Source organism: Pollicipes pollicipes, unplaced genomic scaffold (genome assembly GCF_011947565.3).
Source record: "Pollicipes pollicipes isolate AB1234 unplaced genomic scaffold, Ppol_2.1 Scaffold_6052;HRSCAF=7182_pilon_pilon_pilon, whole genome shotgun sequence".
NCBI lineage: Eukaryota > Metazoa > Arthropoda > Thecostraca > Pollicipedomorpha > Pollicipedidae > Pollicipes > Pollicipes pollicipes.
In genome coordinates this window covers 5,018,907-5,029,597 of record NW_023596805.1, presented here as the reverse complement: position 1 = coordinate 5,029,597, position 10,691 = coordinate 5,018,907, and the positions used below count along the sequence as shown (strand labels likewise).

The following is a 10,691-nucleotide window of genomic DNA, read 5'->3' as shown; positions in this document are numbered from 1 at the left end:
CGCACCTTCAGTGATTGCACTCACAGTCGGTGCCAAAGATTCAAGCCATCATGTGTGGTGCCGATGTGGGGAATTGGGAAAACACGCCGCATGAAGAGGCGCAAGCACGGAATAGCTGCTAGGGGTAGGTGACCCTCTCCCACGGCATAAATTAATATGCATACGTGGCTAATATTAACGGTTCAACATCCCAGATAGGCAGGTATCATGAGAAAATGGAGAACTTGCGATCTTGAGAACTTGAGAACTTACGATCACGTAAGCTATTTCGCGCATCTGCTGAATCGTGCTGCATCGTGCTAAATTTGTTTTTCAGTGAACATTTGTAAAATGTGCCGCCAACCCCATTATGAAATCTTGCGAACGCCACTGGCAAGGCGCTGCTTGGAAAGAAAACCGGAAACACATGGCGGCCGTCGCCCTAATTGTCAGCCGGTAGAGCGTCAGTGATGACGTCAGTGAGGCCACCAGCGACAATCACGACGCAGTGACAATTACGACGCGGCGACAATCGCGGCGTAGTGACAATCACGGCGCGCGCCAATGAACGAGGTAAATATGATCACGGTACTTACGCCTGTTGGGTCGTTGAGCGTGACTGCAGAGAACGGCTAGTACAAATCGGGGGACGCCGCGTGGACGGCTGCGCGTTAAGCGACGACTTCCGAAGAAGAAGACCACAGCGTGCCGGAGAGCTCAGGGACTGCTGGAGATGGAGCGGGGTGGGGTGGGAGGGAGGGCGTGCAAGTCGGATGGGGCGTAAGCAGATATGAATTTTACTCAAGTGATGGAAGGTTGGAATACGTTGAGATAGGTGTGCATCACGTCAATACGTACCATTTTAAAGTTCAGAAACGCCTCTCAAATTTGCTAAATACAAGCACCTGGAAAACTCCACGCATGATATGATTAAAGGCGCGAGTTGTGTGCGTAGGTCAAATCAGATTGAAATGGTTAAGGGTTTGTATGCGACATGCCATACGAACACCCCTCGGAATTTGTTTGGCCACACTCAACCTGCGCCACATTTTGCACCACCTGTCCTACACGAATCCAAGTTCTAGCGCGGCACTTGACCTCGTTTGATTTCAAGCCTGCCAAGTTGGACCAGTCCCAGAACCAGAGCTGGGCAGAATTAGCCGCTACCTGAGCTCAGCCTTAGCTCAGCCTTAGCTCTGACTTGATCTGACTTAGTCTGAGTGGACTTAGTCTGCACGAAGACTGCTTGGCTGGACTGAGCTAGGGCGACTAATAGTTCGTGCGATTTATGCCACGGGCCGTTGTCTGTTCCGACTTAGATCGCCCGAGGCGTACGTTTTGGTACCGGTGTTGTAGCCGGTATGAACCGTTATAACCGGTATCATCATTTCTGTCCAGGGCAGCGTTGTGAATCATTTCTATACAAACCTACACCACTAGAATAGATCACCTCTCTCTAGTTTCACACGCAGTTCACCATCACCCATATCCAGTGATAACCATGTCCGGTACCCCGAAACCGTCCGCTATTATCCAATTGTTCGCTACCCAGTTTCACTGGCTGCAGGCCATGCTGACGTATGAACCGTTGCGTCAAGATTTCGCGTTAACCCCGTCTAGTCTCGTAGAAGTATTCCGTGTACCATTGACGAGTGACGAATGTCAAGCATCAGCTGGGGCAGAGATGTCAACTCCACTTTAAATCCAGGCCAAGATCTCATTCTTGTCTTGCTGAGATATTTTACTGTCGACCCCGAACTGAACCTGAACTGAAATGAACTGAACCCTACGAACCCCGAACTGTTGCCTGCCCACCCTCTGAACTTATGGGGCTGAGGGGCTATTTACGCTTTGGAACCACGCGTCCGTCCCGGCAGCTCAGTTGGTTAGAGCGCCTGCCCCCCGATCCACCCATCCGTTGCGGGGTCGGTTCTAGTCGCTCTAATGCGCTCGCTATTTGCCACTGCCCTTTGAACGTATGGCTTGCGGTCGATGCCAGCCGTCGCGCTAAAGGTCAGCTGACGTCAGAGGGCAGGACGGATGGTACCGAGCATTGCGGCATGTTGAACTTTCGCCACGAAATAATCCGCTGCATGGAATTGCACGATCGGATTGTGGGTGTCAGGGCTTACACAACAATCGCTGCTTCGCCTGAGCACCGACCCCAGAAATCCATCCATTCAAAGGGTTCCGATCAAATTGAAAAAAACGCGACATCATCTTAGCTGCGGGCTTAAACTTGGCCTCTATGGCTTTTTGGCGTACTTAAGCATATTCGTTCGTAGCTGGTGCGCCCACAGGCCATGTAAAAAATAACAGCTCTTGAATAACTGCCCTTCGTCTGATTAGTTGACGGCACATGTACCTGCTATACCGGCAACCTATATGCCGCCGTGATTTTCTACGCACCCGGGATATCGGGATCTCAAATGCGATTGAAACATCGCGATTTCAAGCACTGTCGAAACATCACTATTTCAAGCGCTGTCGAAACATCGTGATTTCGAGAGCAGTCGAAACATTGGGATTTCAAGCGCCGTGGAAACATTGCGATTTCGAGCGCTGTCGAAGCATCGCGATTTCAAGCGCTGTCGAAGCATCGCGATTTCAAGCGCTGCCGAAACATCGCGATTTCAAGCGCTGCCGAAACATCGCGATTTCAAGCGCTGTCAAAACATCGCGATTTCAAGCGCGGTCGAAACATCGGGATTTTCCATGCAGCCGGGACGGGATGCAGCAGTTACAGCCGGCTGCCCAACGCCTACGCCACACTCCGGCTCAATCTCTGCCGCGGAAATCTTAACAGGGCTGTTCCGGGAAAATCGATTATTGGAACAGCTCGGTCATACATTCACCCACAATAACACGCTGGTCTGGTGCATCAAAACGGCACGTACGTGGGTCTGGAAATTCCAGCCGATGACAAAATGCGCTTGATGGGGCACGCCTGAACTTACATCTCCCAAAATACGCTTGATGAGGTGTCCAGAAAGGTCCAGTATGCGTCCGAGGTGTTATCGGGTGTCTGAAGGTGTTCAAAAGAAGCAGTGGCTTAAGCCCTCCCTGTGATTATTTCCAACGTGGTCTTACCCCATGTGACAGCCTTGTTCTGCTAGTTTCTCGGTTCTGCTGGCCTGCTGTCGTGGTCTGGTTCTGACAAACGTGGCGATGATACAGCGGTGGACTTATAGTGATCACCGATGGCCCAGTTATCATCTCGCAGTGACCTAGCAAGGGCCAAGCGATGCAGCTTATTAGTGGGTTTTACGACGGATCCAGTTCCTGAGGATGTTTGGCACCTCCTGCCTCTTGCCCTGGCATAAAGGGCAGACGTCGGCCATACGATGCGTGACTCGTTTGTGATGTGAGGACTCAATGACCGCAAAGGATGTGTTCCACATTTGTATGCGGTTTTCAAATGAAATGGCTGTCTTGAAGATCTTCCAGTGTAGCTCACCGCCCTGGCCTTCTAAAGACCTAAACCGCTCTTATTTCTGGGCGACGCGCCTGCGACGATGTATAGACTATTCCGTGTAGACGATTTCAGGGCGACCCAGACATCGTGACACCATAATGACGCCATCCAAATCCTGCCATTCCATTGACCTCGTGGTGATTAAGGCTAAGAAAAAAAGTCGAGTTGTTCATATCTGGCGTTTGTGAGCATGATTTCCAGATATAACGGAGGTCAAGTGGCTCTAAATCAATGTTGTGCAAGGTACAATACCGCAATAAAACTAACGTATCGAGGACCATATTTACCAAATGGAGAAGTTGTGTTGTCTAGAGCAGTCTTTCCCACGCAAAAGTGTTCCAATAGTTATAAATGAGCTTATTTCATCATAACTGATGCTTGCTTCAATATCTTCAAATGTGGAACATCACTCTTAACAGCAGACACTCGCTTACTGTTCCCCTGCTTCCAGGATTCCGCTGTCACTAGCCTTGGGCGCGCTCCACGGAGGCACCGTCTCTGGCTACACCCTGGCCATGCTTCACGGCCTGATGGACTTCGACTGCGCTAGCATCTACTCGTGCTAGCACGAAGTGGGAGTCGTAGCACAGAGCTCTTGAGCCGTGCTAGCAACAGCGACGAGTACACCGAGGGTGCTGACATCTATCGGTGTTAAGAGGAAGGACTGGACCCCACTGGTTTAATTGTTGGACTTCCTGCTGATGTGCCGTCAATTCAGGGGCGCGGCTAGGATTTCCTTTAGGAAGGGGCCTGGATTTGCGTCAGTACACATCACGCCGATTTTTTTTATTTCCTGCCAAGGAGACATCACTGGTGAAAAACGAAAAATCTTGAACCTAAGGCCGGTGCCCGGGCCCCCCGATCCCCTCCACTGGATGCGCCCCCTGTGCTTATCGGTAGTATGTCTTAAACACACGAGTCAACCGGCTGCTTTTACGTACTGACAAATACTCAAGCTCTCGTGAAAAGATGATGCACTGAGTGGAGGGTCATTGATGTCTGTTTTTATAAGTGAATAAAGCGGCCGTGGTGCGTTCGTGCGTGCTGAGATACACCGTGCAAGCTGAGACACATCGTGCAAGCCCAGACACACCGTGCAAGCTGAGACACACTGTGCGTGCTGAGATATATGGAGGTCGGGTGAATCTTTGCCGCCCAGTTTCTGTGCTGTCGTAGAATGTAGGTGTGCTACCGACTGCGTGTTGAAAACATTCAGAACGCCGTAACGCGAGGATGTGGTGAGGCTGTAAGAAGCCGTTGATAACGAGTATCCAAGCCGTTGATAACAAAGCATCTAACACTAAAAAGGCTAACATGAACAGTGGCGTAGTTTCGTAAAATGAGTTGTAAGGGGGGCAGAGAGGGTTTCAGCAGCGGAAAACGACGTAACCCGCCTCCAAAACACGTCAACGCACAGGTCTTCACTGGATTTGGTCCCCTTTTATCTTATGCTTGGGGGACTGGGGTCAAAGTCGAGAGGGGGGGGGGGGGGCGCTGAAGCCCTCCAGCTGACTAGGAAACTACACCTCTGTACTGTATTTGAACAGCTCATTGCCTGTCTGCTGGTGGGTGAACTTCTGTATCGGTGAACATTCACACCCAAGAGACGCAAGCTTTCTGATAATAACTAATGTGTCAACCTGCACGTGTTGTGCACCACTCGCCATGTCGAACACAATTCGCTTCATGTTAACGCGACACAATCACGTGTATTATCACACCCTGACATGAGTGCTGTCGGTCTGGCACATGTATACTCAGCCTACCTCGTGCATTATCAGTTCATCACGCTTCGGAGGATCGCCACGTCTCCCACCGCGCGCTTGTTTCCATGTCTCTTACCGCACACTTGTCTCCGTGTCTCTCACCGCGAGCTTGTTCACCCGTCATGTCCTTGCCGCGAACATGTCTCCATATCTCTTACCGCGAACTCGTTGCCATTGTCCCTTGCCGCACACTTGTCTCCGCGTCTCTCACCGCGAGCTTGTTCACTTGGCATGTCCTTGCCGCGAACATGTCTCCATATCTATTAACGCGAACTCGTTGCCATTGTCCCTTAACGCGCACTTTCCTCTGTTTTCCCTTAGCGCGCGCTTATCTCCATGTCGCTGGCCGCGAACTTGTTAATTTGTCAAGTCGCTTGCCGCGCATCTGTCTCGATGTCTTTTACTGCGCAGCGCTTCCAACCGCCTGCTCCTCATCCGCGCACTCCTTCCCGTCCCACGTGTCCAGAAAGTTCACCACATGCCCCAGCACCCGGCCCGGGTGGCAGAGATGCACGTGATGGGTACCGGGCACAGTAACGGTTGTCATCTGCGACCCCAGCGCACGCTTGCAGGCTTCCAGAGCGATGCGCTCGTCCTGCGGTGTCCCCCAGCGGTCGCCGTCGTCGGCCAGGACCACCAGAAGGCGACACTGCAGCCGGGAGAGGTAGGCAGCGTACTGGCGGGCCGACAAGGACTGCAGCAGCGAGGTGATGCGGTGCACGGGGTCAGAGGTCAGGCAGTAGAGGTCAGGGCCCAGCCGCTCGCCGCCGGCGCCCGCGGCGGCCGGCTGCGGGGCAACACTATCGGCCGCATGCAGGTCAAAGGTCGAGCCGTCTGTGGAGTCGGCGGCGGCCGCGCTGCGGGCGGGGTCAGGGGTTGTCTGTTCCCGGTCAGCGGTCATGCGCCCGAGCCCAGAGGTGTCGGAGGTGAGGCGTCGACAGCCGCGCACCAGAAGCGTGTCAGCAGCCGCGGGATCCGCGATGAGCGCGTGCGACATAACCCGGTGCCGAAGCTCTTCATAGGGCACTCCTGTCGGAGGAGTCTGAAGCCGTTTTTCCATCACCTTTGTGTATGCCAGCACGCAGTCCCTGTTGGCAGATGGGCCAGGGTGTCATGTCATTTGTGGACGATGTAATAGCTTGAGTTGGTTATGGACCGATGGGTCACAGATGCACCGTGAAGGATCTAATTAAAAACGTTTCTAATGTGGGATGTAGTGTTCTGTACGGTTTCCAAACTGGATGAAATGAGGCAGCCTTATTGCTTGGAAAGAAACTTAGGAAACGGCATGTCGTGAACGCAACACAAAAGAAGGCAAAGAATTTGCGGCCTAGCCACGAGCCCAGACTACCTTCCCTACTTTCACACCATCATCGGGCTGCGGCAGGATTTAAGGAGATTCAAGACAGGATTTAAGACCGTCATGTGAGACCCAGACAGTCAGCTGAGCACGTGCAAAAAGTATCTGAAGTACAGGTGGATCCTGATTGACCTGACCCGGTGACTCGGCTCCTTCCTGAACTAACCCGGTGACCTGACCCGGTAGCTGACCTGACCTGATGACCTGGTTCTGACCTGGTGACGTCAGGCTGCTTGGACTCGTCAACTGTCAGCATGACGGGGTCCAGCACGGCCAGCGAGCGCACCTCCAGCGGGAAGCAGGAGGCATACAGCAGGGCCATCCCAGCTCCAAGACTGTGACCCAAGAGGGAGAATTGCTCCCAGCCGAAGAAGCGGCGCACCAGCGCGATGTAAGTGACTCCCTTGAAGAAGTCGTACATGACACCGGCCGGAAGGTGACTGGAGAGGCCGTGACCTGCGGACAGGCGCGTCGCCAGCGATGGGAAACATGCAGGTCATGGGCGCGCCCAGAAACCCGACACAGCTGTAAAAGAGTCTCCGAGGTTAGGAGCTAATACAGGCAAATGGTCTCAGATGGATTATGTTGTCGCCGGTGAAAGGCGAGGTCACTCCAGGCTATAAGTCTCATGGACCCAGGGAAATGAGTTGAGTTTAATGTGACTTACCAAGTTTTAATGAAACGCAAATCCGCTGTTTCCACGAAGGCAAAGTCCGGCACTGTGCAATCCGATACAGCATACATGACATTATTAAGTTCCGTGCCAATCCAGCTTAAACTTTGAGATATGTCTATCTACACATACATTAAACATATATATATATATATATATATATATATATATATATATATCATTGTTGATAAATGACAAGCTTCTACCCAATCGCGACCCATGCATTTTGGAGCTTGATCCGCTTGTTTCAATGCAACGCATAGACAAATCCATGTCCGTGCAATGATCCAATACCAAAGGGGGCAAAATCTACCCCAACCAAATACAAACGGGTCGAATTGCAGAGCGTGCCGATTACCATCTGGTCATGGTGGCTCGTGCCATCATGCATCAGGCATCTGGCACCGGTATCAGGCATCAGGCATGCAGCAGCATCAGGCATCAGGTACAAGCATCAGGCCTGTTAGGGCAGTCTCCTGGGCTTTACGGATGATGCCTGTTTAGTGCCTGATGATGCCTGATGATTAGATGCCTGGTGATGCCTGTTCAGTGTCAACCGCTGACTCGGTGGGTTCATGCTGACCCTCACCGGGCAGGTTGATTTTGACCCTAACCTGTAAGGTTGATGTTTACCCTCACCTGGCAGGTTGGTGTTGACCCTAATCTGGCAAATTGATGTCGACCCTAGCCCGGCAGGTCGTTGCCGACAGTCAGCCGGCAGGCCGATGCCGAACTTCACCTGGCAGGTCGATGCCGACCCTAACTTGACAGGTCAATGTCAACCCTAATCTGGCAGGTAGATGCCGACCCTAACTTGACGGGTCAATGTCAACCCTAACCTGGCAGGTAGATGCTGAACCTCACCTGGCAGGTCGATGCCGACCCTAACCTGACAGGTCAGTGTCAACTTAAACCTGGCAGGTCGATGCCGACCTTCTATGTCAACCCTAACCTGGCATGTCGATGCCGAACCTCACCTGGCAGATCAATATCAGCCCTAACCTGGCAGGTCGATGCTGATGCAGCGGTAGCCGGACGGCAGGTGAGGCTGTATGCCCTCAAAGGAGCCGCAGTTGTCCATCAGGCCGTGCAGCATCAGCAAGGGCCTGCCGTCCTCAGGCCCACTGGCGCGACCTGGCGAGCATCGTTGGCGGCATGACTTTGACGTGTGCAGCAGCAGCAGTGACGTCATATTTTTCCGGACAGACCCCACCCCATGCACGAAGGGTTACGAAAAGTTACTCTTTATGATGTCCTGAGGCGTTTTGGAAATTTGGAAACAGCCAGGAGAGAAATCACCGTGTGATGACTTCGTAATGAGCTTTCGAGTTTTTCTGTAGGGAGTGGATTAGAAGCGTCCACAGGTGAAAATTCTACTCGCGGGTAAGATTTAATATCGCACCAATTTCACCCGCTATCCGTAAGGTCTAGGCCCAACCTATTTGCAAAACAGTCCTGATTAACTCCATGACCTTCTCCAAAGTGGTGACCATTTCCCACGCACACCTTTTTGTTTCTCATATCTCCAATAGCCCGATATGGCCCCCAAGCCCGCCTTCTTCTTTCTTGTCTTTTTGTAGTGTAAAAATGGGTTGGGTTTTCTCGTCATTGATAAAACAAGAAATATGGGGGACGTTTTAGCATTGAATCCATCATTTCTCTCTCATAGTTACCACTTTTATGTGAACTGAAGTAATCATGCCTAAAAGGAGTCAATCAAGTGGCAGTTCTAGGAGCACCTGGCAGATACTCCTTGAAGCCCCTACCAATACCCGTACATACTCCCGCGACTTCAGCGAAATCTCTGCCAAACCTAGTCCATTATTCATTCTAACCATATGGCTCTACCGAACACCTCAAGACCTGTCCAAGTAAGTTTTGGTAAATGGCAGCCGTGCCAGAATGTTAATGACACAATACAGTGAGCGCAGGACCCTACAGCCTTCTGTCCGCTGCCAAACTCATCCAGGAACCCACTGCCTTCTGTCCGCTGCCAAGCGCATCAATCCATATTTAGGCGATGAGTGGCGCGGGTCACGCAGGAGAACGAGCGCTGCAGCTCCAGGCATGCCCATTCAAGCTCATTTCAAAACATTCAGAACATATCTCATATATGCTAGAAGTGATGAACGCTTGGTAGTAACGATAAGCTCAGGTACAAACAGCTCTGAAGTTCTGGATAATTATCTGTGGGCATCATCCAGAGGCGAAGCCAAGGAGGTGCCCTCGCCCCCCCCCCCCCCCCCCAAGCACATAGTTTCGTTTTCAGATGATGGATGATGTAAGATGGCTTCCGACAGAAAGGCAAACATCGACGTGATGCGTACTCCACAGTTTCGCGCCCTCCCCTTAAGGAAATCCTGGCTGCGCCCCTGGTATCACCTCAGTCCGAGAAGCCGACAGGGCTTAAAATATCAGCTTGATCCGAAGTCCATCAGCATTAAAAAAACGTGCAGCGATTGGACGCCATCGTTATGCATCGACGAAATCGACGCTTCGACGAATTCACGAAATGGTCAGCCGCAACACACACCTGCAATATGCCCCCAAGGCACCGGTACCCTCAGATCCTGGTAAGTTCCCATATCGCGCTGCGCGCCTCGAACGAGTGGCCTCGCCAGCGACGAGGTCACAGAGCGCCAGACAGCCGAGGCCAGTGACATCGCCCAGCCGGGTGGACCGGTCGCAGAACAGGACGACTGCTGCCTTCGCAGGTTGAGCACTAAACCGACTGGGCGGTCCGGTGATTCGCCCGCGGTTTTATCACAGCGGTGGCGGGGGAGAAGGGGGAGGGGGGAAGACAATCCGGGACATGTTTGCCTTGGATGGCGTTAACAGTAGGGGCCAAAGGACTGTGGACTCGTGAGCCGTAAACCAACCGGTTGTTGACATTATGACCACCTGCATGAGAATGATGCAAGCTCGTCTGCGTAGTTGAATGATAATAATAATAAATACGTAATCACACGAGCGTATGCAGGGGGTCCTACGAGTTTTGCAGGCTCTAGGCGTAGTTCACGTGCTTATGGATCATCGGGGTTTGTTTATTATCGGAGTTAATTTATTATTTACATTGACGTTCATAGGTGGCCATAGGTGACGCCACATGTTTCTGGTTAGAGCTGGGGAGGGGCGGGGGGGGGGGGGGGGGAGGGAGCAGGGACGGGTTTTAAGTTGGCCGTGTAAACTTAAGTCGGAAGCTCAGCTGGCGCTGTTTTCTGACTCCCCTGCGTGCCACTCCGCAAGTGGTACCTGCTGACTTTTTGGGGTCTCCTAAACTCTAAAAGGCTGACCTCATCACTTATAGTCGAATTATTTGTGATGTCCCACATCAAGAATAACTCGAATTAGATGAGCGGGTGGGTTGCGCCTCATGCTGAATAGCTCTGACCCCAAGAGCAACGCGTCCCCTACATCTCTGGGCTGCGATCTTCATGA

At 52.2% G+C, this 10,691-nt stretch overlaps 1 protein-coding gene across 1 annotated transcript; it reads right to left on the bottom strand.

Annotated features, from left to right (window-relative positions):
* Window positions 1-5,181: 5,181 nt before the first annotated feature.
* On the bottom strand, window positions 5,182-9,970 carry LOC119104724 (putative serine hydrolase). Its single transcript, XM_037228441.1, has 4 exons — window positions 9,787-9,970; window positions 8,256-8,387; window positions 6,796-7,036; window positions 5,182-6,308 (listed from the first exon to the last, which is right to left on the bottom strand). The coding sequence occupies exons 1-4, from the start codon at window positions 9,914-9,916 to the stop codon at window positions 5,621-5,623; spliced, it is 1,191 nt and encodes a 396-aa protein (XP_037084336.1). The 5' UTR covers window positions 9,917-9,970; the 3' UTR covers window positions 5,182-5,620.
* Between the last annotated feature and the right edge of the window lie 721 nt (window positions 9,971-10,691).

What these genes read in the sequence shown, in the direction of transcription:
- LOC119104724 (XM_037228441.1), bottom strand. Translation starts at nt 9,916, where the DNA reads ATGTCACTGGCCTCGGCTGTCTGGCGCTCTGTGACCTCGTCGCTGGCG. An exon ending in GCCTTGGGGGCATATTGCAG is followed by an intron (nt 8,388 to 9,786) that starts GTGTGTGTTGCG and finishes GATGCTCGCCAG; the next exon opens with GTCGCGCCAGTGGGCCTGAG. An exon ending in AAGCAGCCTGACGTCACCAG is followed by an intron (nt 6,309 to 6,795) that starts GTCAGAACCAGG and finishes ATCTGCCAACAG; the next exon opens with GGACTGCGTGCTGGCATACA.